The sequence below is a fragment of the Poromitra crassiceps genome (genome assembly GCF_964638095.1).
Source record: "Poromitra crassiceps genome assembly, chromosome: 10".
In the NCBI taxonomy this organism is placed as follows: Eukaryota; Metazoa; Chordata; class Actinopteri; order Beryciformes; family Melamphaidae; genus Poromitra; species Poromitra crassiceps.
Window position 1 is genome coordinate 23967201 of NC_139631.1, and position 24421 is coordinate 23991621.

The 24421-nt window shown below is 43.0% G+C and overlaps 1 protein-coding gene across 1 annotated transcript in view; it reads right to left on the reverse strand.

Moving 5' to 3' along the window:
• The window catches only part of LOC310783904 (G protein-coupled receptor kinase 5-like), a 45717-nt gene extending 21432 nt beyond the window's left edge, over positions 1-24285 (reverse strand). Inside the window, exon 1 of the mRNA XM_083644820.1 lies at positions 24007-24285. Coding sequence (XP_083500946.1) covers positions 24007-24058 — 52 coding nt within the window. The 5' untranslated portion in view covers positions 24059-24285. The remainder of the gene's footprint in view (positions 1-24006) is intronic.
• Between the last annotated feature and the right edge of the window lie 136 nt (positions 24286-24421).

Genomic DNA, 24421 nt, shown 5'->3' on the forward strand with positions numbered 1-24421 from the left:
ACTGATTAGTTGAAAATAATTCTAAACCACACATATACATAAAACAAACACAAGCAAAAACAATTATTAATTGAAAAGAAAATCGTCAACATAAAGCAGACATAACTCATAACAGAATACAATAACAAACATCAAAATAAAATCAATCTAAGATAATCTTTTTCTCAGTGACAAACGCTCTCAGTTTCCTCTTGTTTGATGAAATCCAAGGAGTCGATATGTTTGTGAGCATGTTTTTGGTGTTTTTGGGTGAGACATGAGATTGAGAAACAGAGACAAAATTAGAAATAAAAAGGCTTAATTTACTGAATTAATTAATTAATTTGTTTACTGTGAGGAGAGGTCCAGAAGGCTTATTGGCATCTTGTCAAATCTTGTCAAATTTGAATACGATACATTCAGGCGGTGTCTCGTCATAGACGCGTGGTCAATGGGTCAGCATGGGGGAAATCCTCCCGCTCTCCCCATTCAGCATAGTTAGCATTTAGCTGCTAGCCCAGCCCAGGCAGACAGGATCGGGGATTCAACCCCCGCAGCAAACTTACATTCTGAACAGGCATCTATGTACCTGCTCTTGAATCCCCAATCCTGTAGTGTAGAGCCACAACACCTTCCTTTGGGCTCATTGAGATATATGGGGTTCCCCCCCCCACCGTTCTACCATTCGTCCTACTGACACGATACCGGAAGTAACGTTTTGTGGGCGTTCCCACACAGACGGACTGCATCTATACTATAGTATATCCATTAGGGGTGTCACGATACACTCAGTTCACGATACGATACGTATCACGATACTGGGTTCACGATAACGATACGATACGATACGATTTTAACAATATTTTTTTAAACTTGAATAATGACAATATATGACTGGAAAAGTAGTATTTTATTTGAAATGCACAAATACAAAACATGCTGTTGTGGGAAATTGTTATTACAATAACAACTAGAAAAAACATGAGATTGGAGATAAGGCTTATCTTGAAATAGAATGAGTTACACCATCACTTAGATTTACTTTGAACTAAAAGGTTTCTCAGCAGTATAAATTCTCATTATGCATCTTCAGTTTTTCTTCAAACTCAAACAACAAGACTTTTCTTAATCTATTTTTTATGCATCTTCAGTTTTTCCTGTCAAGTAAACAGTTTTGCCAGAAACTTAATTGAATGGTTTCTCTCCTGTATAACTTCTCATGTGTCTCTTCAGAGACTTGTTCAACTGAACTACTTTCCACACATTGAACTTCAACAAACAAAGACGTTTCTTAGTCTATTTTTTGAAAAAAAAAAAAAAAAAAAAAAAATTTTTTTTTTTGCGACATGAGATTTCATCTCAACGATACATATCGTGACGTTTTACTATCGCGAAATTTCGTGGGACGATATATTGTGACACCCCTAATATCCATCCAATTGTTTTCAGCAACATTTAAGGCATTGTTTTGTTTTCTCAAATCCATAATCTTTCAAGGATTTTCCTGGTCCGTGGCCAACCTGATTACATATTCATGCAAGACGTGTTTAGGCTTAATAGTAGTGTTTTCGGACAGAAGACGCAACGTCAACACACAGCTGACATGCAGAGACCTGGGGCCTTGCAACAAGAGGCTAGTACCAACACAACCTTTACTGTATTAATAACTGGGGTCAAAATCTCCCCTAAGAGAATCATTAACTGCCAGCACCTGCTCCTCATCAACATCACTGTAGACCAAACACTATAAACAGGCCAACTTCCTTATTTATGAGCTATTACTCTGAAAACGGCCTAATATTTATAATTATGCTCCACAGAACAAAACCTTTGTGGGTTAGTGCACTCTGTTGTGCGGTCCAATAGCCTATTTTGATCTCTATTAACGAAAACATGACTTGTGCCAAAAAGCACAGGAGTCCAGTGAGCAGAGCAGGGAAGGCCAGTTCCCACTGGGGCCACCCAAGCAAAAAAATGAATGCGCTTTGGATAAAAGCGTCCAGCCGTCCACCAAATGGCATAGATTTCCTGTGGGGTCAACTCCATGTCATATTATTGTGTCCTCCACCCAGCCATTCAACTTGTACACAATGTTCACACAACCACAAATACTGTAGTTCCTCTTTCTTTCTTTCTTTCTTTCTTTCTTTCTGTTTCCTTCTTTCTTTCTGTGTCCTGTTTCCTTGTTTTATTTTCTTACATTTTCCATGATCTCTCTGTTCGTCTCACCCTCTCTGCTTTACGTAACTCTCCCTCGCCACCGTCACCTTGCTCTACTTCTTTGCGTCCTCTCCACCCTGCCTCCCTCTTTTCATCTCTGACCCTGTGCTGAGGACTTTCTGTGTCATCGTCACCACTGAATCATCGCCACTTTCGCCGCTGCATGCCAGCCAATGGCTGAGCTCATTTTTCCGCTCCCAGCCAATCAATCTCCCACTTTGCGGTCGGTTAAGGTCGCAGGTTTTTTTTACAGCTTTTACACAGGCACAATAAACGGAACGTCCCTATAGACGCGGTGGGTGTTCTGCGCCGTGATTAAACACTGCATTCAATTAGGCTGCCCCGCCTAACGACCTGCCTCGGAACATGTGCCATATCTATCATGGTGAATAAAATAAAGTGTGTGTGTGTGTGTGTGTGTGTGTGTGTGTGTGTGCGTGCGTGCGCGCACGCGGGTGTGTGCGTGCGTGCCTGTGTGCGTGCGTGCGTGTGAGAGTGAGATAAAGGTAGGGGTGTGGGGTGTTGGAGGGAGTCAATAGAGATGAAGATCATCCAAACTGCTTGGCAATCTCCACCAGAAGCCTGCCGGCATGGTTAACTGTCCAGCTGTAACAAACGAACGGCATTGGGATTTATTCCAGGAAGCAACGCTATGGCAGAGGCCTGCTGGCTGTAAAGACCTGAACATCCACATGCCGACACACCCACCCACACACCCACTCCCACACACACACACACACACACACACACACACACACACACACACACACACACACACACACACACACACACACACACACACACACACACACACACACACACACACACACACACACACACACACACACACACACACACACACACACACACACACACACACACCCACTCCCACACACACAAAATGTAGGCATACATTATTCATGGCCTCATAACGGACTCATCCATCTGGATGAAACAAAGTAATTTCCTGTCCTGTCGGAGTGTCTTTGGACGTCTCTGTTGTCTGGACCTTTTGCAAAATAACGACCCCATTCAATTCCAATGAGGGTGAATGTGTGTTGTGTTGGTGGTGAATGTGTGTTGTGTTGGTGGCAGTCGGCTCTATCTGCTAAGTGACCCAGACCTCGCATTGTCTGCTATGATTCGGGCACTGCAGTGTGTCACAGCATACATTAGCGTTGGGTGGAAATATGCAAAAAGTATGGTAAATGTGAAACTAACGGAAACGCTGAGAATTCCAATCCTGGGATAAAACCTCCTTTGGCGCGTTTTGTGTGCAGGTCGGTGACCGTGTTTAACAAAACTGGGCCATCAGAAGTATGAATAATAGTCGTAAATGTCTTACATAAACCCTCTCGTCCTCGCTCTCTCGTTTATTTTCTTCTCCGTCAAACAGCTCCGCCTCTCCCTTCTCGCAGTCGATCACTTTCCCTCTCACTTACACACCAGCAGAAATATGCTGTGCAGCGCGAGCGCGTTGCACAGAGGAACTTGTCAGTCTAATTTGTTCCATGCGCGCAGTGTGGTCGCCGCCCTTTATTTATGTTTCTGCTTAGCAGCTCTGACATCATCAAGGCATGTCTGTTTAGCAGCTCTGACATCATCAAGGCATGTCTGCTTAGCAGCTCTGACATCATCAAGGCATGTCTGCTTAGCAGCTCTGACATCATCAAGGCATGTCTGCTCAGCAGCTCTGACATCATCAAGGCATGTCTGCTCAGCAGCTCTGACATCACCAAGGCATGTCTGCGTAGCAGTTCTGACATCATCAAGGCATGTCTGCTTAGCAGCTCTGACATCATCAAGGCATGTCTGCTCAGCAGCTCTGACATCACCAAGGCATGTCTGCTTAGCAGCTCTGACATCATCAAGGCATGTCTGCTTAGCAGCTCTGACATCATCAAGGCATGTCTGATTAGCAGCTCTGACATCATCAAGGCATGTCTGCGTAGCAGTTCTGACATCATCAAGGCATGTCTGCTTAGCAGCTCTGACATCATCAAGGCATGTCTGCGTAGCAGCTCTGACATCGTCAAGGCATGTCTGCTTAGCAGCTCTGACATCAAGGCATGTCTGCTCAGCAGCTCTGACATCAAGGCATGTCTGCGTAGCAGCTCTGACATCAAGGCATGTCTGCTTAGCAGCTCTGACATCAAGGGATGTCTGCTCAGCAGCTCTGACATCACCAAGGCATGTCTGCTTAGCAGCTCTGACATCACCAAGGCATGTCTGCTTAGCAGCTCTGACATCACCAAGGCATGTCTGCTTAGCAGCTCTGACATCACCAAGGCATGTCTGCGCAGCAGCTCTGACATCATCAAGGCATGTCTGCTTAGCAGCTCTGACATCATCAAGGCATGTCTGCGCAGCAGCTCTGACATCATCAAGGCATGTCGAGTGAAGCAAAAAAAGGTCAGAGAGGAAACGACATCTGCCTGGCGCGACACCAGGGGGTTACCGGCATCCCAATCATCTGTGTGTGTGTGTGTGTGTGTGTGTGTGTCTAGGTCTAGGGTTCCACTGTGACCTCTCTCTAGTAACGTCTTCATGCTTAGTTCAACTGACTCAGGCACACCTGCAGGCCCGTCCAGCCTCACATTCAAAAACGAACCCTACTTCACTGTGAGGAGGTTATATTTATAAGTTGTCGACAATTTGCAGGATTCGGGAGCGTCTGGGTAGTGCAGCGGTAGATTCCCTGCCTACCAAACACGAGCGCCACAGGTTCAAGCGCCTGTGTTACCTCTGGCTTGGGTGGGCGTCCTCCATACAGGCACAACTGGCCATGCGGGTGGGAAGCCGGATTAAGGGTATGTGTCCTGGTCACTGCACTAGCGCCTCCTCTGGTCGGTCGGGGGGGAGGGCTGTTCTGGGGGAGGGGAACTGGGGGGAAGAGCGTGATCCTCCCCCGTGCTACATCCTGCCGGTGAAACGGCTCGCTGTCAGGTGAAAAGAGGCAGCTGCACATGTATCGGAGGAAAGCATGTGCTAGTATAGGCTACAACTCTCCCCAGATCGGTAGAGGGGGTGGAGCAACGACCGGGACAGCAGGGGGAATTGGCCAAGTACAATTGGGGAGAAAATGGGAGAAAAATAATTTACAGTACAGCCGTTTACCGGTTCATAACTCACACACTCATACACACAGATATACACACACACACACACACACACACACACACACACACACACACACACACACACACACACACACACACACACACACACACACACACACAACTATCTAAACCACATCCTGTGCTGGCAGAAAAGAACCGTGAGAATGAGTTATTCTGTATACGCACCTCCACCATGAATAAAAATTTAAATATTTGTTTGATTTCTGCCACTGCTCGTGCTCATCCCGTCCCGTACCGGCCTAACCTTTCGTCCTGGTTCACTTCACATACACCTGATGACCTCACTATGGTCCGTCGGCACGTCACCTGCTTTGCCTGAGGTGTTAAAAGGCGTCCCTGGCTGTTGACTCATGGACACTGGCAAGCTTAATGCCGACAAGGTGAAGCAAATCAGCACGGGCGGCTGCAGTCTAGGATGCAAATGCTATTGTCCTGTGAGGCCTGGCTCTTCCTTCTCTCTCACAATGTCTGCCTGTGTATTCCTTGGAAAGTATTTGCATGTGGCCTGCAGGTAAGGCTGCATGCAGCTCCTATGGAAGAACTGCTCTTTTTTCCTGCGCATGCAAAACTGCAGAGGTAAATAATTCAACGCACAAATAATCAAGCAAATAAGTCAGCTGGAATAGGTACTCAAAACATCCTCTTCCTGTTTCTGAAGGCCCTGCGCGCCGTGACTCTCAAGCGATGAACGTTTCCCCCGAGAGAGATCAGCAGGGCATCCTAGATTTCTATCTCTCAACAGAACAAAGATCGGAGGGAGTTGCTCGGAAATACATCGCAACTTTCCCACTTTGTGCCTTTGTGTGGCTTGTGCAGTACAGTAGGTCATCTGTGTGTGTGTGTGTGTGTGTGTGTGTGTGTGTGTGTGTGTGCGTACGTACCAGATGGTGATCACAAGACAACCATCAACATAAACAAAAATCAATTATATTTTGAGAAAAGTGTGCGATGAAAATAAAGTTTTAAACACCCTATCCTCATGTAACTGGCATTAGTTTGATACAATTTTATATGATGTATGTATACCCTGAAATATGATTTTTTTTTTTTTAAGTGGGTTTATCTTAGTTTGTAAGAACCAGTTACTGAATAGTGGTTATCCTCACGTTTGAAAAGGCCATATTTTACGGTTGGCTCCAAGGGGGGGCTAGTTCGTAGCTCCGTTTGTGAAGCCAATGCGGAAGTAACTTCAACCTGATTAGTGAGTGGGGAAAATGACTCACTTGATTTATGGCCCCAGTAAACACTTTTCCTAATGAGTTTATGGTCTCAATCGCCAGGTTCAAGTCTTCTTCAACACGACGTGATGTTCATTTAGTCAATGATGGTCCCATTTAGAGTCAAATAGACGATACGATATAAAATAGACCTTCACCTCACGTCTGGCTCCAAATAACCAAGATGGTGATGGTGAAAAAGCCCAACCTCTAGCTAGGGTTCAAAATGGCAGTCCAAAAACCGATGGGTGACGTCACGGTAGCTTCATATGATTATATGGTCTATCTATGTGGTTGGCTTGGCTCTTAAGTTTGGGGTGAGTGTCAGAATCAAAGGTTAACCAACTTTAGAAAAAGAAACGCACACTGTATGCACGTGTGTGTGTGTGTGTGTGTGTGTGTGTGCGCGTGCGTGCGCGCGCGCGCGTGTGTCTGTGTGTGTGTGTGTATGTGGTCTTTGTGCCACAGGAAACACTGGGCCGACCTGAGCAGAAGGGGAGGACTATGGGAGGAAGACGCTCTTTGTTGCCCTGTTCCAGGATGATGTCATGTCAGCAGCAGCCTCATGACCAGCCTGAAGCCGCCCCTCCCGCCCCATGGATTTCTCATTATCCTGATCCAAACGGGACGGTCCTGCCTGTAACATCTGCTTACGTGCTCAGAGCAAACAGGGCTGACGTACGGGCCCCTCTACCTGGCAACACCGGCCCATTCTTTTCGGGCCCGCCGCGGGGGTCACATGTTAGACCACTTAATGGGGGGTCATAAAGTCCAAATCAGTCGTAGACAATAAAAAGAGAGATGTTATCGGCGGCGCCGGCGCTGGTGCACAGCTGTGTCCCCATTGAAACACAGCGAGTGTGCTGCTGCTGCTGCTGCTGTGTGGACAATGACATCTCTGTTTTCAATGTCTATTATGTATACAGGCATATTGTTGACACCCAGCTCGGCTCCTCCGACGCACTTTCAGTTCATTCAACTGCCGTTCAGCGGCATTACTTTCAACTGACATGATATATGAACCTTTTAGCCCCGGCTACCAACGCACCTACACTATATTTAGCCTGAAAATGAGATGCTCCTCCTGTTGAAGGTGCATATTTCAAACACAATATTTCACTGTAAATCCAGCGCGTGTGACACGTGGCCCATAGCTAGAGGATGGAGAGAAAGCACACGTATGCGACTGGTTTCCTCCTCTTATATGTGCATGGTGTCTCCTTGTAAACATTGGTGTTATATATATAGCAGCGGTGCCCAAGGGCAGGAGCCCTGTGTTAACACAAACAGAGGTGGTCAGACCGGTCCTGGTGACCTCACACAGCTGATGGGCTGTGACAGTTGTCTCTGGAGTAACTGTATGCGTGTGTGTGTGTGTGTTAGGGCTGTTGAAACGAATTTTGATATTCGAATATTATTCGAATTTAATAATTATGAACGAAATTCGATTATTATTATTTTTTAAAAACGAATATTTAATTTTTTAATTTTTTAATTTTTTTTTTTTTTTTTTAGAACACTAGAACAGTGACAAGTTCTGACAACATACTTGAAGAAAAGAGTGTTAACTGAAGTTGACTGTTGAAGCTGCTATACTGATGTAAACCTACCTGTAGCTCTTAAAATGTATGTTCATTCATTGTTAACTGAAGTTGACTGTTGAAGCTGCTATACTGAATGTAAACATGTAGCTCTTAAGTGCAATACGTGACTGATTTTTTTTTGTTCATGGCTCATTGTTGTTTTGGCAAAGTTTACTTATTTGTTTATTGATAAGGAGCTCAAACAAAGGCTGTGTCTTTTTTTATTATCAATTATTTTATCCAAAAAAACATTTTTTTTTTTTTTTTTTTATTCAATTAAAAATTAATTAAAATATTCGAATATAATTCGAATATTAAAATGTATAAAGCACTGAAATTCGAATTTGATTATAGAGGGAGATTGACAGCCCTAGTGTGTGTGTGTGTGTGTGTGAGAGAGAGAGAGAGAGAGAGAGAGATTGAATGAGCGACCAAGTGGTTAAGAGAGACAGGCAGAAAGACTTGACACAATAGCGTGCATGCACTGGTGCAGAAGTGTCACAGAGGCGGGCAGAAGCGGAGGGTACATATCCTGTCTGGGAAGAGTCAGGTGCCACGAGCTTCCTGTTCTATAAATGTACCAAATATGGAATGTGAAGAGAAAAAAAAGACGCGCTGGTCCCAGCTCGCACATTCAATAGGCTGAAGTTACATAAGCCGCCGGGCTGTCCCGATCAAAGCACCCACGCCACCCAGGGAGCGCCGGCCCGGACGGGTAATACTCGCTGTTTGCTCATCCATAAAGCTATAAAGGAGGACAGAGCAGAGTCCACATGCAGCTATACGGCCATAATAGGAAGTTTGTTTGTTCACCTCTCCATAAATGTTTTGACAGAGTAAGCGTTATGGTCATTGAATCCTAACTCCCCCGTTCGGGACAGTTTTATTTCTGGGAGAAACGTATTGAAACAACAACAGTGGGACGGTGGAAAAAAACCGGTCCCAAGTCCAGGAAGGTGTATCCAAAGAAAGCAGCACAAGTTGATCCAACTTATTAAACCGATGGAATGTACTGATCCACGCGCGCGCGCGCACGCACACATCCCGGAAATAGGGTTAAAGTGATTACATTGCCCTTCTCAGGCTGTCCCTTTCCTCTCCAGCTGTTCTCCGTTTCCTCTCTCTCTCTCTCTCTCTCACACACACACACACACACACACACACCTATTTTGACATTCCATGTTCTTTTGTCCTTGATCTCTTATTATGGCATCATCATCAAAGATACAGGACACTACCCGCCTGACACTCTTTTCAGTCATGGCTTCAGTGTGTGTGTGTGTGTGTGTGTGTGTGTGTGTGTGCGTGCGTGCGTGCGTGCGTGCGTGCGTGCGTGCGTGCGTGCGTGTGTGCGTGTGTGTGTGCGCGCGTGCGTGTGTGTGAGAGAGAGAGAGAGACACACACACACACACACACACACCCACACACACACACACACACACACACACACACACACAGAGACACTGTGTACTGTATGTGTGCAGATGTGTTTGCATGGATGTGTTGAAAGTGTGTTGTGTGTTGAACAAGTGCAGATGACATTAGGGAGTGGGCTACAGCGCATAGTACTGTATTGATTATTCCCCAATTAATGAACATGAAATATTCATGGGATGACGTGTTCCATTAAAGAGGTATGGCAGCATGGAGAACACACACATCTTTCAACTGTCTGCCCTAAAGCACATTGTTAGCCTAGAGGTCTGCATCATCACTTTGTCATGTTCAATGCATTCCAGGAGTTATAATGGGATGAAAGAAGTGATGTACTTTACTTTCCCATTAGCCTGCTCAAAACCATCCTGATAACATGACCTCACATCCTGTTTCACGCTCCGTATCAGTCTGGGCTCCAAGCCGTCCACCAAATGCAATCCAAATCCACTCAGAAGAACGCTAAAGATGGCTTTTATGACCAGAAACTGCTGCATACTCTTTTTATTTGTGTTATTGGGTCTATTTCTGCAACTAGTCATCTAGCGCGCTATGCGTGCCCGATTCCTAGGCCCGCACAGCGCTAGCTCGGCAGCTGTGCGGACTCGCCCGACCTGTTGCTCGCCGAGCTGGCCCTGCGGCTTGCATACGCAGCTCGACCGCTGTGCTGGCTCACTTGCTCCCTCGCCCGCCCAGCGGGCTCACCTGCTCTTATGACATCACTGATGACCACTGCGCGTCGCAGCCTCGCCTGCTCTATGACATCACTGATGACATCATCAATGAACTATAGCCTCAGCCATAGGGCAATCAGCCTTAGGGCAATTCATCTGCCCTAATTAAAAAATCTGGCTCGGTCAGGTCACCCGCACGGGTGCTCTTTACACCCCCTGAAAGTTTCAGCCCGATCGCACGTAAAACGGCATAGCTGTGGCCGGCACAAAAATGTAAACGGAGAACAGACACATTGCCCACAAATGTATAGATAACTGCACTTATGGCTGTGTTTACCCTAATAATGTTAACGTTACTGCTCATTGCTCATGCTCTTTTGCCAGCGGCGTCACTGATTGGCTGGTTATGTCGTCAACTAAAGAGGCAGGTCCCTGATTTGGCCGTGCACTTATTAATATGATATAATTTAATTTTGTGTCGTGGTTCTAACTTCTCAAGCAGAAATTTCTTCAGTTTGCAGGAATGTTATTGAGAGCAAATGGGAAAAGCCTGACTGCCGGTAGTTAGTAGGTAGCTAGTTGGAAGGTGGCCGAACTTGTACGGAGGCTTGCATGCAAGAAAGTAAAAAAAAATAAAAAAAGTTCAACCAAAGAGAAATATTGCTTTTAACAATGGATGTGAATAATGTGTGAGTACACTGTTAAATATGAGGTGTGAGATCGGGCCATGAAGAGCCCCGCGGCTATTTGCAAGAGACTTTCTTCGCTAATCCCCTCTTTTCCTCGTCTGTCTCCAGGCAAACAAACAGAAATACCCGGAGAGGAAACCAGACGAGCTGTTTTCCTCTCCTGCATTTTACTCTCTCCTCCATTAATGCTCTCCAGTTGTCTCCCCAATAAAACTCCACACAGCATTATGTCATGGCTCAGTCCTTTCAGACGAGTCCCGGGGGAGGAACACTCCAGACTCTACACTTGTGTGAGTGTGTGTGATGGAGAGTGAGAGAGTGAGAGCGAGAGAGAGAGAGAGATAAAGGGGAAGAGACTAGGCGGGAGACAGAAAGTCTAGTGTACATCATCTCAGACAGGACTGCACGGGTGACAGGAGATTAATCAGTGTTGTGTCTCTGTGTGCGTGTGTCAGGGCTAGTCTAGATGATATATCAATATTATATCGATATAGACGGTTTTAACTTGACAACAAAAACATTCTAAATTGAACCCCCGCTCACTTCCTGTTGCTGTGTTTGCTATGGACATAAAAGAAAAAAAAACATTCAAGTGCAGGACTGACCATTCCGTGAAAACCGTCTATACAGCTGAGCAGCGAAAACAAAAGTAATGATGTCGAGTGAATATTTCTGCAGTTTGCCGAATGCTGAGAAAAAGGAAGTGCTGTGGGGTTGCGCTCTGGTGAAAACCGTCTATTGATATGAGACTAGATAAGATATCTTCTTTGATTATGGATATCGTAATATGGTGATATGGCACAAGTGTTGTCTTTTCCTGGTTTTAATGGCTGCATTACAGTAAAGTGATGTAATTGTCTGAACTTAACAGACTGTTCTAGCTGTTCTATTATTTGCCTTTACCCCCTTGGTCATTGTATCCACATTACTGATGATTATTTATCAGAAAATCTCATTGTGTAAATATTTCTGCGCAAGCACCAATAGTCATCCCTAAAATATATACTGTCGCAAATTCGCATTATCAATATCGAGGTAGTTCGTCAAAAAATATCGTGATATTTGATTTTGTCAATACATTTTGTCCAGCCCTACACCTCACATGTGGCTTTGACTGTAACAACTGCACATATCTAGCCCGCTTCATAGAAAATACTGAGATGTATATTGTGTATCGCCATTCAGCGTAAGAATAGATAGGTTAAGTTAGATAGGTTCAGTCGAGGTGTAGATTTGAGGTGTAGATATGAAGTGCGTTTCAGCCTACGCCCCACACACCTCTTTAGGAGAGCATACGCTTAGTCTTCATATCATCTGCAGCTCCCCCAGCTTGCTGAGACTTGCTTCATATGATAAAGCCGCACACACACACACACACACACAGACACACACACACACACACACACACACACACAGACATACACACACACACACACACACACACACACACACACACACACACACACACACACACACACACACACACACACCACACACACACACACACACACACACACACACACACCACACACACACACACACACACACACAGAGCAAGAAAGGCTCCCAGGCGCTGCACATGTTGAGAGAGCCCACATAAATGGCCTATAGTGTAGGGAGAAGTAGTTTACGCCTGTTATCTTATATCACACAGCAGCTTACTGTCATCTCAGATCAGTTGTTGGCTTGGGATGTTTGCTCTAATCAAAATGTCCTCGAGGAATCCAGTGGGAAGAAAAACAGATTATGGGATTGGTTCCAAACAGCCGAATCCCATCAGTTTGTTTGTTGTAATCTGAATCTAGGCACTCCTATTGTGCTACTGAGGAGAATCTTAACCGATTGAATTCTGCCACACTTTGGAACTAATCATGCAAGACTTTCCCTTTGGATTCTCTTATTGTTTTAGCATACAAATGAGTCCTGAATGTATTAGTATTCGTCGATTAATCTGTTAATCAGTTAAAGAAGTCTAAACTATATCAAAATCGATTAATCAGTCAATCGACGGAAAGGTAATCTATTATAATTTTGACGATTGATTAATCATTTTGTCACGTAAAAATAAAAATATTTGCTGCTTACAGCTTCACAAATGCTCCGATTTGCTTGCTTTTCTCCATTTGATACAATTATAAAACTAATACTTAATACTACGGTAGATAATACTAATGCTTTTTTTGGCTGCTGGTCAGACTAAACACAATTCAACAGATCACTTTGGCCTGTGGTAAATTGTGATGGCATATGTCATTATTAATCTGTAGTTGCAGGCAGCCCTAAAGACTTTTAAATGCCAGATTTGAGCTATTATTAAAATTGGATTTTGACTACTAGTATAGTATCAAATGATTCTGACTCATAGTATGTGTGTGTGTGGGGGTGATGATGAACAAGATCACATACTTCTTGCTTTATGAACAACAAAGACTCCTGAAATCGGCCTTTGAAAACAGCCAAAAATGATGTCATTCTAAAAAGGATACCAGCCTAGCATCATTCTTTCAACAGGTCCGTCTCGCAATTGAATTACCGCATTTAACCACATTCTTAGTGTGTGGGAATGCCAAGGGTGAAACAAAGGACAAAACAAACACAGCGGCCATATTCCCATCATGTCTCACTTTACTGACCAACTCCTAATCTGAGTAGATCCTGTTTGGCCTCAGGTCATTCTACCTGCACTCAGTGCACACCACTCTCAGATAGCCACCTCTGTGTCTGTGGTGTTAATGCTCAGATAGCCACCTCTGTGTCTGTGGTGTTAATGCTCAGATAGCCACCTCTGTGTCTGTGGTGTTAATGCAGTGGCTGTGTGAAGCGCCTTGTGGTACTGAATTCTACAACAGATGGCGATGATGAAATCTTTTGATTCAGCTCGAGTAAATACATCCAAAACACACGGCGTCAATCAGAAATGCTAAGCCGGGAAGCGGCAGCACCGCGGCTCTGTTACTGCATTTATTAGCAGAAAGGCATCTGGATCCAACCGTGCAGTTTTCCCCCTACTCTCATTCAGTTAGACAGCCGATGACGTTCGCTCGCCTGGCTCGGTTTCTACGACGGCTGCCAGCGGGAGTTGTGAATGGGGAAGCAGGCAGAGGCAGACGCACACACACACACACACACACACGCGCACACACACACACACATGCACGCACCCACACACACACACACACACACACACACACACGCACCCACACATAGGCTTAGGGTCTACTGCAGGATGTTACTCTCGTCAGAGTGGCTGAGCTCAGGTTACATTTAAACGAAGGAATTCATCTGCCCCCCACACCACCACTCCACTCCCATGCTACCACACACACACACACAGTCACACACACAAGCTCGCACACACACACACACACACACACACGCACACACACACGCACACACACACATATTCCACTCCACAGCAGTACAGAAAATGATGCTGGAGAGACGCCTCCAAACGTTGCTGAGGAAGATACAGCTCTGCTCCTAGTGTTATATCTATAGTTCTCAAACTTTTTCCATGTCAAGGACCCCTAAACGGACACAAATTAGACAATGGATAAGATTTTGTCCGATGGTCCGCCCCCCCCCCCATTCTGTTTGAAAGATTTTTGCTTTTAGATAAGATTTAGTTTTATTACAGGAAGTGTATGAAAAACTATGACCCAGATAGTCGTACATTCTGTCGTTGTATGGCTGGAATGATAGTGAAAATAAATTATTCGCCTTTTTGCTGGGGAGCCCCTGGAACACCCCCCCCCCCCCCCCCCAAAGACCCCTAGTGGTTCTCAAATGGGGGTCCGGGGACCCCCAGGGGTCCTTGAGGAGGTTCCAGGCGATCCCTAGCCAAAAGGGGGGTAATTTATTTTAGCTATAATTCCATTCATACTTTACCAGCTTAACCAGCTCAGTGGCCTTGTGGTTTGAGTGTCCGCCCTGAGACTGGGAGGTTGTGAGTTCGATCCCCGGCCGAGTCATACCAAAGACTATAAAAATGGGACCCATTTGCCTCCCTGCTTGGCACTCAGCGTCAAAGGGATGGAATCGGAGGGTTAGATCACCATATGATTCCCGAGCGCGGCACTGCTGCCGCTCACCGCTCCCCCAGGGGATGGGTCAAATGCGGAGAACAAATTTCGCACACTCAGGTGTGTGACAATCAATGGGACTTTACCTTTACTTTGAGAACCGCTGTTCAGAGTAGACTGGCCTGCTCACCGTTAGAACTGCTCACACAGCTTACCTATGTAAATAAACTAGAGTAGCATTAAAAAGCTTACCTATGTAAATAAACTAGAGTAGCATTAAAAAGCTTACCTATGTAAATAAACTACAGTAGCATTAAAAAGCTTACCTATGTAAATAAACTACAGTAGCATTAAAAAGCTTACCTATGTAAATAAACTACAGTAGCATTACAAAGCTTACCTATGTAAATACACTACAGTAGCATTAAAAAGCTTACCTATGTAAATAAACTACAGTAGCATTAAAAAGCTTACCTATGTAAATAAACTACAGTAGCATTAAAAAGCGTACCTATGTAAATACACTACAGTAGCATTAAAAAGCTTACCTATGTAAATAAACTACAGTAGCATTAAAAAGCGTACCTATGTAAATAAACTACAGCATCATTAAAAAGCTTACCTATGTAAATAAACTACAGCAGCATTAAAAAGCTTACCTATGTAAATACACTACAGTAGCATTAAAAAGCTTACCTATGTAAATACACTACAGTAGCATTAAAAAGCTTACCTATGTAAATAAACTACAGCAGCATTAAAAAGCTTACCTATGTAAATACACTACAGCAGCATTAAAAAGCTTACCTATGTAAATACACTACAGTAGCATTAAAAAGCTTACCTATGTAAATAAACTACAGTAGCATTAAAAAGCTTACCTATGTATGTAAATACACTACAGCAGCATTAAAAAGCTTACCTATGTAAATAAACTACAGTAGCATTAAAAAGCTTACCTATGTAAATACACTACAGTAGCATTAAAAAGCTTACCTATGTAAATACACTACAGCAGCATTAAAAAGCTTACTGATGTAAATAAACTACAGTAGCATTAAAAAGCTTACCTATGTAAATACACTACAGCAGCATTAAAAAGCTTACCTATGTAAATAAACTACAGTAGCATTAAAAAGCTTACCTATGTAAATAAACTACAGTAGCATTAAAAAGCTTACCTATGTAAATACACTACATCAGCATTAAAAAGCGTACCTATGTAAATAAACTACAGTAGCATTAAAAAGCTAAAAAGCTTACCTATGTAAATACACTACAGTAGCATTAAAAAGCTTACCTATGTAAATACACTACAGTAGCATTAAAAAGCGTAGCTATGTAAATAAACTACAGTAGCATTAAAAAGCTTACCTATGTAAATACACTACAGTAGCATTAAAAAGCTTACCTATGTAAATAAACTACAGTAGCATTAAAAAGCTTACCTATGTAAATAAACTACAGTAGCATTACAAAGCTTACCTATGTAAATACACTACAGTAGCATTAAAAAGCTTACCTATGTAAATAAACTACAGTAGCATTAAAAAGCTTACCTATGTAAATAAACTACAGTAGCATTAAAAAGCGTACCTATGTAAATACACTACAGTAGCATTAAAAAGCTTACCTATGTAAATAAACTACAGTAGCATTAAAAAGCGTACCTATGTAAATAAACTACAGCATCATTAAAAAGCTTACCTATGTAAATAAACTACAGCAGCATTAAAAAGCTTACCTATGTAAATACACTACAGTAGCATTAAAAAGCTTACCTATGTAAATACACTACAGTAGCATTAAAAAGCTTACCTATGTAAATAAACTACAGCAGCATTAAAAAGCTTACCTATGTAAATACACTACAGCAGCATTAAAAAGCTTACCTATGTAAATACACTACAGTAGCATTAAAAAGCTTACCTATGTAAATAAACTACAGTAGCATTAAAAAGCTTACCTATGTATGTAAATACACTACAGCAGCATTAAAAAGCTTACCTATGTAAATAAACTACAGTAGCATTAAAAAGCTTACCTATGTAAATACACTACAGTAGCATTAAAAAGCTTACCTATGTAAATACACTACAGCAGCATTAAAAAGCTTACTGATGTAAATAAACTACAGTAGCATTAAAAAGCTTACCTATGTAAATACACTACAGCAGCATTAAAAAGCTTACCTATGTAAATAAACTACAGTAGCATTAAAAAGCTTACCTATGTAAATAAACTACAGTAGCATTAAAAAGCTTACCTATGTAAATACACTACATCAGCATTAAAAAGCGTACCTATGTAAATAAACTACAGTAGCATTAAAAAGCTAAAAAGCTTACCTATGTAAATACACTACAGTAGCATTAAAAAGCTTACCTATGTAAATACACTACAGTAGCATTAAAAAGCGTACCTATGTAAATAAACTACAGTAGCATTAAAAAGCTTACCTATGTAAATAAACTACAGTAGCATTAAAAAGCTTACCTATGTAAATACACTACATCAGCATTAAAAAGCGTACCTATGTAAATAAACTACAGTAGCATTAAAAAGCTAAAAAGCTTACCTATGTAAATACACTACAGTAGCATTAAAAAGCTTACCTATGTAAATACACTACAGTAGCATTAAAAAGCGTACCTATGTAAATAAACTACAGTAGCATTAAAAAGCTTACCTATGTAAATACACTACAGTAGCATTAAAAAGCTTACCTATGTAAATAAACTACAGTAGCATTAAAAAGCTTACCTATGTAAATAAACTACAGTAGCATTACAAAGCTTACCTATGTAAATACACTACAGTAGCATTAAAAAGCTTACCTATGTAAATAAACTACAGTAGCATTAAAAAGCTTACCTATGTAAATAAACTACAGTAGCATTAAAAAGCGTACCTATGTAAATACACTACAGTAGCATTAAAAAGCTTACCTATGTAAATAAACTACAGTAGCATTAAAAAGCGTACCTATGTAAATAAACTACAGCATCATTAAAAAGCTTACCTATGTAAATAAACTACAGCAGCATTAAAAAGCTTACCTATGTAAATACACTACAGTAGCATTAAAAAGCTTACCTATGTAAATACACTACAGTAGCATTAAAAAGCTTACCTATGTAAATAAACTACAGCAGCATTAAAAAGCTTACCTATGTAAATACACTACAGCAGCATTAAAAAGCTTACCTATGTAAATACACTACAGTAGCATTAAAAAGCTTACCTATGTAAATAAACTACAGTAGCATTAAAAAGCTTACCTATGTATGTAAATACACTACAGCAGCATTAAAAAGCTTACCTATGTAAATAAACTACAGTAGCATTAAAAAGCTTACCTATGTAAATACACTACAGTAGCATTAAAAAGCTTACCTATGTAAATACACTACAGCAGCATTAAAAAGCTTACTGATGTAAATAAACTACAGTAGCATTAAAAAGCTTACCTATGTAAATACACTACAGCAGCATTCAAAAGCTTACCTATGTAAATAAACTACAGTAGCATTAAAAAGCTTACCTATGTAAATAAACTACAGTAGCATTAAAAAGCTTACCTATGTAAATACACTACATCAGCATTAAAAAGCGTACCTATGTAAATAAACTACAGTAGCATTAAAAAGCTAAAAAGCTTACCTATGTAAATACACTACAGTAGCATTAAAAAGCTTACCTATGTAAATACACTACAGTAGCATTAAAAAGCGTACCTATGTAAATAAACTACAGTAGCATTAAAAAGCTTACCTATGTAAATACACTACAGTAGCATTAAAAAGCGTACCTATGTAAATAAACTACAGTAGCATTAAAAAGCTTACCTATGTAAATAAACTACAGTAGCATTAAAAAGCTTACCTATGTAAATACACTACAGTAGCATTAAAAAGCGTACCTATGTAAATACACAACAGCAGCATTAAAAAGCTTACCTATGTAAATAAACTACAGTAGCATTCAAAAGCTTACCTATGTAAATAAACTACAGTAGCATTAAAAAGCGTACCTATGTAAATAAACTACAGTAGCATTAAAAAGCTTACCTATGTACGTACACTACAGTAGCATTAAAAAGCGTACCTATGTAAATACACTACAGTAGCATTAAAAAGCTTACCTATGTAAATACACTACAGTAGCATTAAAAAGCTTACCTATGTAAATACACTACAGTAGCATTAAAAAGCTTACCTATGTAAATACACTACAGCAGCATTAAAAAGCTTACCTATGTAATTACCTATGTCAATAAACTACAGTAGCATTAAAAAAGGGCGGTCACACTCACTATCACAACCACGAGTGTCTCGTGACCCGCGAATAATCCACCAGAACTGTTTGTATCTGCTGTGACCCCCAATTTCCTCAGCGGGACAAAGAGGAGACAGAGAGTAGAGCTCTTAAAGCATCAGAATGGGCTGCTGCTCTGACATAATGCTTAATGGGAGCTGTCAGATGATACTCAGATGATGAGCATGCTGGAGATTGGGTGTTTCATTTCGCCGCATACTCATCATCCATACAGTATCTTCCGCTGGAGACCGGAGGGCGACTCGACTCCACAGGAAGATGGGGCTCGGATGGCAATAGCCCACTCAGTCCGTTATGTAACGATCAATTTGATTAAATGGCTCACAGGCTCGAGCTAACTGATAGTGTTTGGCTTTATTTGAAATAGCAGTCAAGACTACTTAACATGATGCTGCAATACGCTCGTAATTGTTCGGATTTCCTGCGGAAGGCCGGGGGCCGGCGGGAGTCAACCGGATCGGCTGGTCTTAATCCGCAAGGAGCGCTTTCCCACGTCTACCTTCCCTTGGCGTGATCAATGACGATGGCAGATGGCTATAGGGGTGGAATCACGATGGAGTCCACACGATACAAATATGATCACGACGATACTGAAGTCACGATACAATATTATTCTGTGATTTAAAAAGATATTGCGATATATTGCGATATATTACGATTTATTCGCTTTTTTCAGCTGCAAATTGTGTTCCCAAAGGAAAATCTTTGTCAACATCTGTTTGATCTAATAAGCTAACGGTTCCAGTCTGTTCATCTCACTTCAATCATTTTTATTGCGGCAAAATGGGATTGTCAAGCAGACAGACTGACCAACACTGTCATAAATGTAAATGCACTTGACAATTTAGATAATAAAATGTGATATGATATATTGCCACACAGAATATCGCTATAGTATGCTGTAATGACCCCCCCCCCTACAGATGGCAGAATGTGGGCTGTTACAAAACAATATTATCAGATCCGTCGTTGACGAAAGGAAGGAGAGAATGAATGATGCATTTTCCAATGGCTGGCACAAGGCCCTGGCCTGTTTGGGACTCTGGCCGGGGGGATATCAAATAGCTGTTTTATTTCTGCGCTCGCGCTGTTTTACTGATTTGGGAAGTGTGAGGACGGCGGCGTAAACAGGCACAGGCTGCAGTGTAAACTGGCCCTTCCTGTTGTGAGTGTGTACTGGGAGCGTTTGGATGGGGGATGCATGCCTCTCAGTTCAGCTCTGGCTCAAGACGCTCTCATATAAACAAACAGGAATAAACACTCTTTCTTCGCTCCCATTCACATTCTCTCCCCCGTCACTGCTATGTGACCCCGAGTGAGCCGCGGCATAGACTGTATGCTGGCATGCATGCAGGCTGAGCGATGGGAGAATTTGCAGAAACACACTCTTGAACTAACACAGGGATCAGAGACCTCCAACGATTCAAACGGTTTGCGGGAGACAACAAACGGGCTCTCATAACAATCTGTGACACACGTCACCTTGTACAGTACAATCCAACAAATTCTGCAACTCCAACAGTCCATTCTCACACGACTTCATTTTTTACAGGGTCAAATCCACTGATCAGGCTTGAGAGCCGTGTTTCAGCTACTCGCTCAAAGACACACCTCATCTCTTGATATTAAAATGTAATATCCCCCCCCCCAGAGTCAGGACAGAGACTGGAGGAGCACCACTGGAGCAGATGGGACAAGCAAAATCTGACAAGGGTCATTAACTGCTCTTATTAATTCATGACGCTTAATTCGCCCGGCCCTATTCTAGCTTCATAAAGCACCAAGTCTCAGCTGCAGACTAGACTAGCACATCCTCCCTGTTAAGCAAGTCAGCTCCTGGGTTTACTGCACTGCTTTACTATTCCATTTTAATTCCCACCAAACTCTGATTGCCCTCTGTGCAGACTGCCTCTGTGCAGACTGCCTCTGTGCAAACTGCCTCTATGCAGACTGCCTCTGTGGAGACTGCCTCTATGCAGACTGCCTCTGTGTAGACTGCATCTGTTCAGATTGCCTCTATGCAGACTGCCTCTGTGCAGACTGCCTCTATGCAGACTGCCCCTATGCAGACCGCCATGTGCAGACTGCCTCTGTGCAGACTGCTTCTATGCAGACTGCCTCTATGCAGACTACCTCTGGGCAGACTGCCTCTATGTAGACCACCTCTGTGCAGACTGCCTCTGTGCAGACTGCTTCTATGCAGACCACCTCTGTGCAGACCACCTCTGTGCAGACTGCCTCTGTGCAGACCACCTCTGTGCAGACTGCCTCTATGCAGACCACATCTGTGCAGACTGCCTCTATGCAGACCACCTCTGTGCAGACTGCCACTGTGCAGACTGCCTATGTGGAGACTGCCTCTATGCAGACTGCGTCTGTGCAGACTGCCTCTATGCAGACCACCTCTGTGCAGACTGCCTATGTGGAGACTGCCTCTGTGCCTAAAGTATGTCATCGCTGTGAGATAACTGTGGTGATGCCAGAGGCACACCGTCTTCTCCTGCGTCACTGCGATTCCACAGAGACTGTGGCCACATTACACCACGTGCAAGTTGTGTATATCAGTGTCATGGGAACACAGCCTTCTCATTCACCGCGTCTTATTCTGAAGAACTGGAGGAGAGGCTCCCAGAGGAGTGTGACGCCAGAGCATTCCTGTATTAAACCTGTGCTTCCATAAAAGTAAATGTAAAATGAGGAAGAGGGATGGGACGACATGCTCATCTCTCGATACGATCTGATACAACCACGATAAGATGTAATAAATAAAAGTTTGGTGACAACAAAGTCTGACTGTAGAATTTTGTCTATTTCTGAGTCACAAATCTTTCTAGCAATGGCACTGGCTTGCTAGAATGTAAACATTCATTAAAACATGTCAAAGTCCAGATGATACAATTTGGATAGAGTGTAACCTGCGTTGTGTTGACAGCACTGGCAGCAACCCATGTTAAGGGCTTGCCCAGTGGTGGAGCAGGATTTGATCCGTCGACCTCCCGCTTCCAAAGCGCACACGCTAACCTAACCACTATGCCAAGAGAGGCGGAAGTGGTTAACGAGCCTTTATAGTGGGGAGTGAGTTTAACCAACCTACTCGCTACCACTCGGGACTCTCGACTCGAGGACTCACAGTCATTCGGTTACACTCACCCCCCTAAACTCACTCCACACCCACTGGGCATCCGGGTCATGGCACCTATATGTTACCTGCATTGTGCTGACAACACTGGCAGCAACCCATGTTAAGAGTTTGCCCAGGGGTGGAGCGGGATTCGATCCGCTGACCTCCCGCTTCCAAAGCGCATGCGCAAACCACTTATCCCAAGAGAACTAAGCTGCCTTGGCGGAGCTGGCAAACGGGCCTTTAAACTCTGGGGAGTGAGTTTAACCAAGCTACGCGCCACCACTCGGGACTCACGAGGACTCGGGTCATTCAGTTACAAGAGAGCTTGTGAAATTGTGATGGGCAAGCATCTCATTTGTGATTACTACAGCAGAATAAAATGGAGCCACATTTTTTTCTCTGCCCCACAATACACATCGTCACATTTTTGTATTGCGATTATGTTGAATTTCGATATATCGTCCCGTCCCTAGTGAAAAATAATTAAATTGCACTGCAATTTAATCCCCTATATATTTCCTAAGAGTGACTAGCCTATTCTAATCATAGGTTACCTTCGCACATACAGGGTTTACAGTTACAGGCTATTAATCAATACTAACAATAAAAATCTTCCCTTGTGGAGATTCCTGGGACAAAATCTTACAAACTAGCGGTCTCTGCGCCTAATGTCTTTGTTTTGCGGCCTGTGACCATGAAATTGCCCCCTGCTTTAAACAGTAGTTACATGACAGTTATTAAGAGATGTTTTCATTTTTGACTGCAGTCAAACCACTCAGGATCCGTATACAACCTGCAATACAATTGAATGGTAACCCTTACAGCAGCACATTCATTAAAAGATCAAGCGCAGCCTAAAATCTAACAGTGTCGTGACGTGCATGCTTGCCCCCCTGTGCAGAAGCCAGGGTCGTGCTGAGGGCAGGAGGAAGGCCTGGAGCCAAACATCATCATCATCATCATCATGCAGTGATCCTCTTTCTGGCTCCAACATCATCTGCACGTCTCACACATCTCTGCACTGACAACCTGAGATTTCAACATCAGTCACGTCATCAGATCACCGTTCAAATGCCAACCCAGCTCGTATAGCTCATAGCCTCTGTAGATAGAAGCCATCTCCTCCCTCAGTATGTGCCTCAGCATGTAGAATGTTGCGAAAGGGCGCATTCATCTGCACAGACAGCGAAAGCGGATGTGGGAGGCTGAACCCCCCCCCCCCCCCCCCCCTCCTTATATTTGGGTTAAAAACACATAGGATCTGTCAATTTCGATAGCAGGAAAAATATATCACTGAGCCTGGGTTAATGTTAAATGTGATAAACAAAAAGTCAGCAGAAGAAGACATAATTGTTGTCCGATGAGACATATTACCTGTAACATTGCATACGGCTACGTGTGGGCCTTTCTTAAATGTTGCATCTGTAATTTACCTGCTGTACGCTGTAATGGGCCATACAGTCTGCAGGAGGCTCTGCCGTCATCCTGTGCCATTATTACCACCTTTTGTTGCATACTGTGCGCAAAATGTTAAACAGCCAAGCCTAGTTTCTATTTGCATAGAGGTGCTTTATGTGAAAACTTACCCTCTCTCGCTTTTAGCAGTACAGTGTTGGCTACTATGTTCTCCAGCTCCATCAAAAAAAATCCTAAATGAAGAGCTTTTCGGCACACAAACGTCTGCAGTGGAAACAGCGTCCTTCAGAGCGCAGGCTGTGAATATATTATGTTTAGTCCTCGTCTGTATCCGAGCAAATTTCACTCATATCAGAGTCGTAGGGGATAAAACAGGATATCATAGATTTGCTTGAAATGTAAGCTGGGCATGGTTCTTGTTGTGGGCTGGAAGTGCGGCGCTGCATTTCTACTCCAATCCCCCCAAACCCGTTCCATGCGTAATTTGATGCGGAATCTCTCCGAAGCAGAAAATATCAGTTTAGAGGCACCAATGTAGCCAAACGAAGTCTTTTAACGCATTTCTAATAGCGAAACACTAGTCTA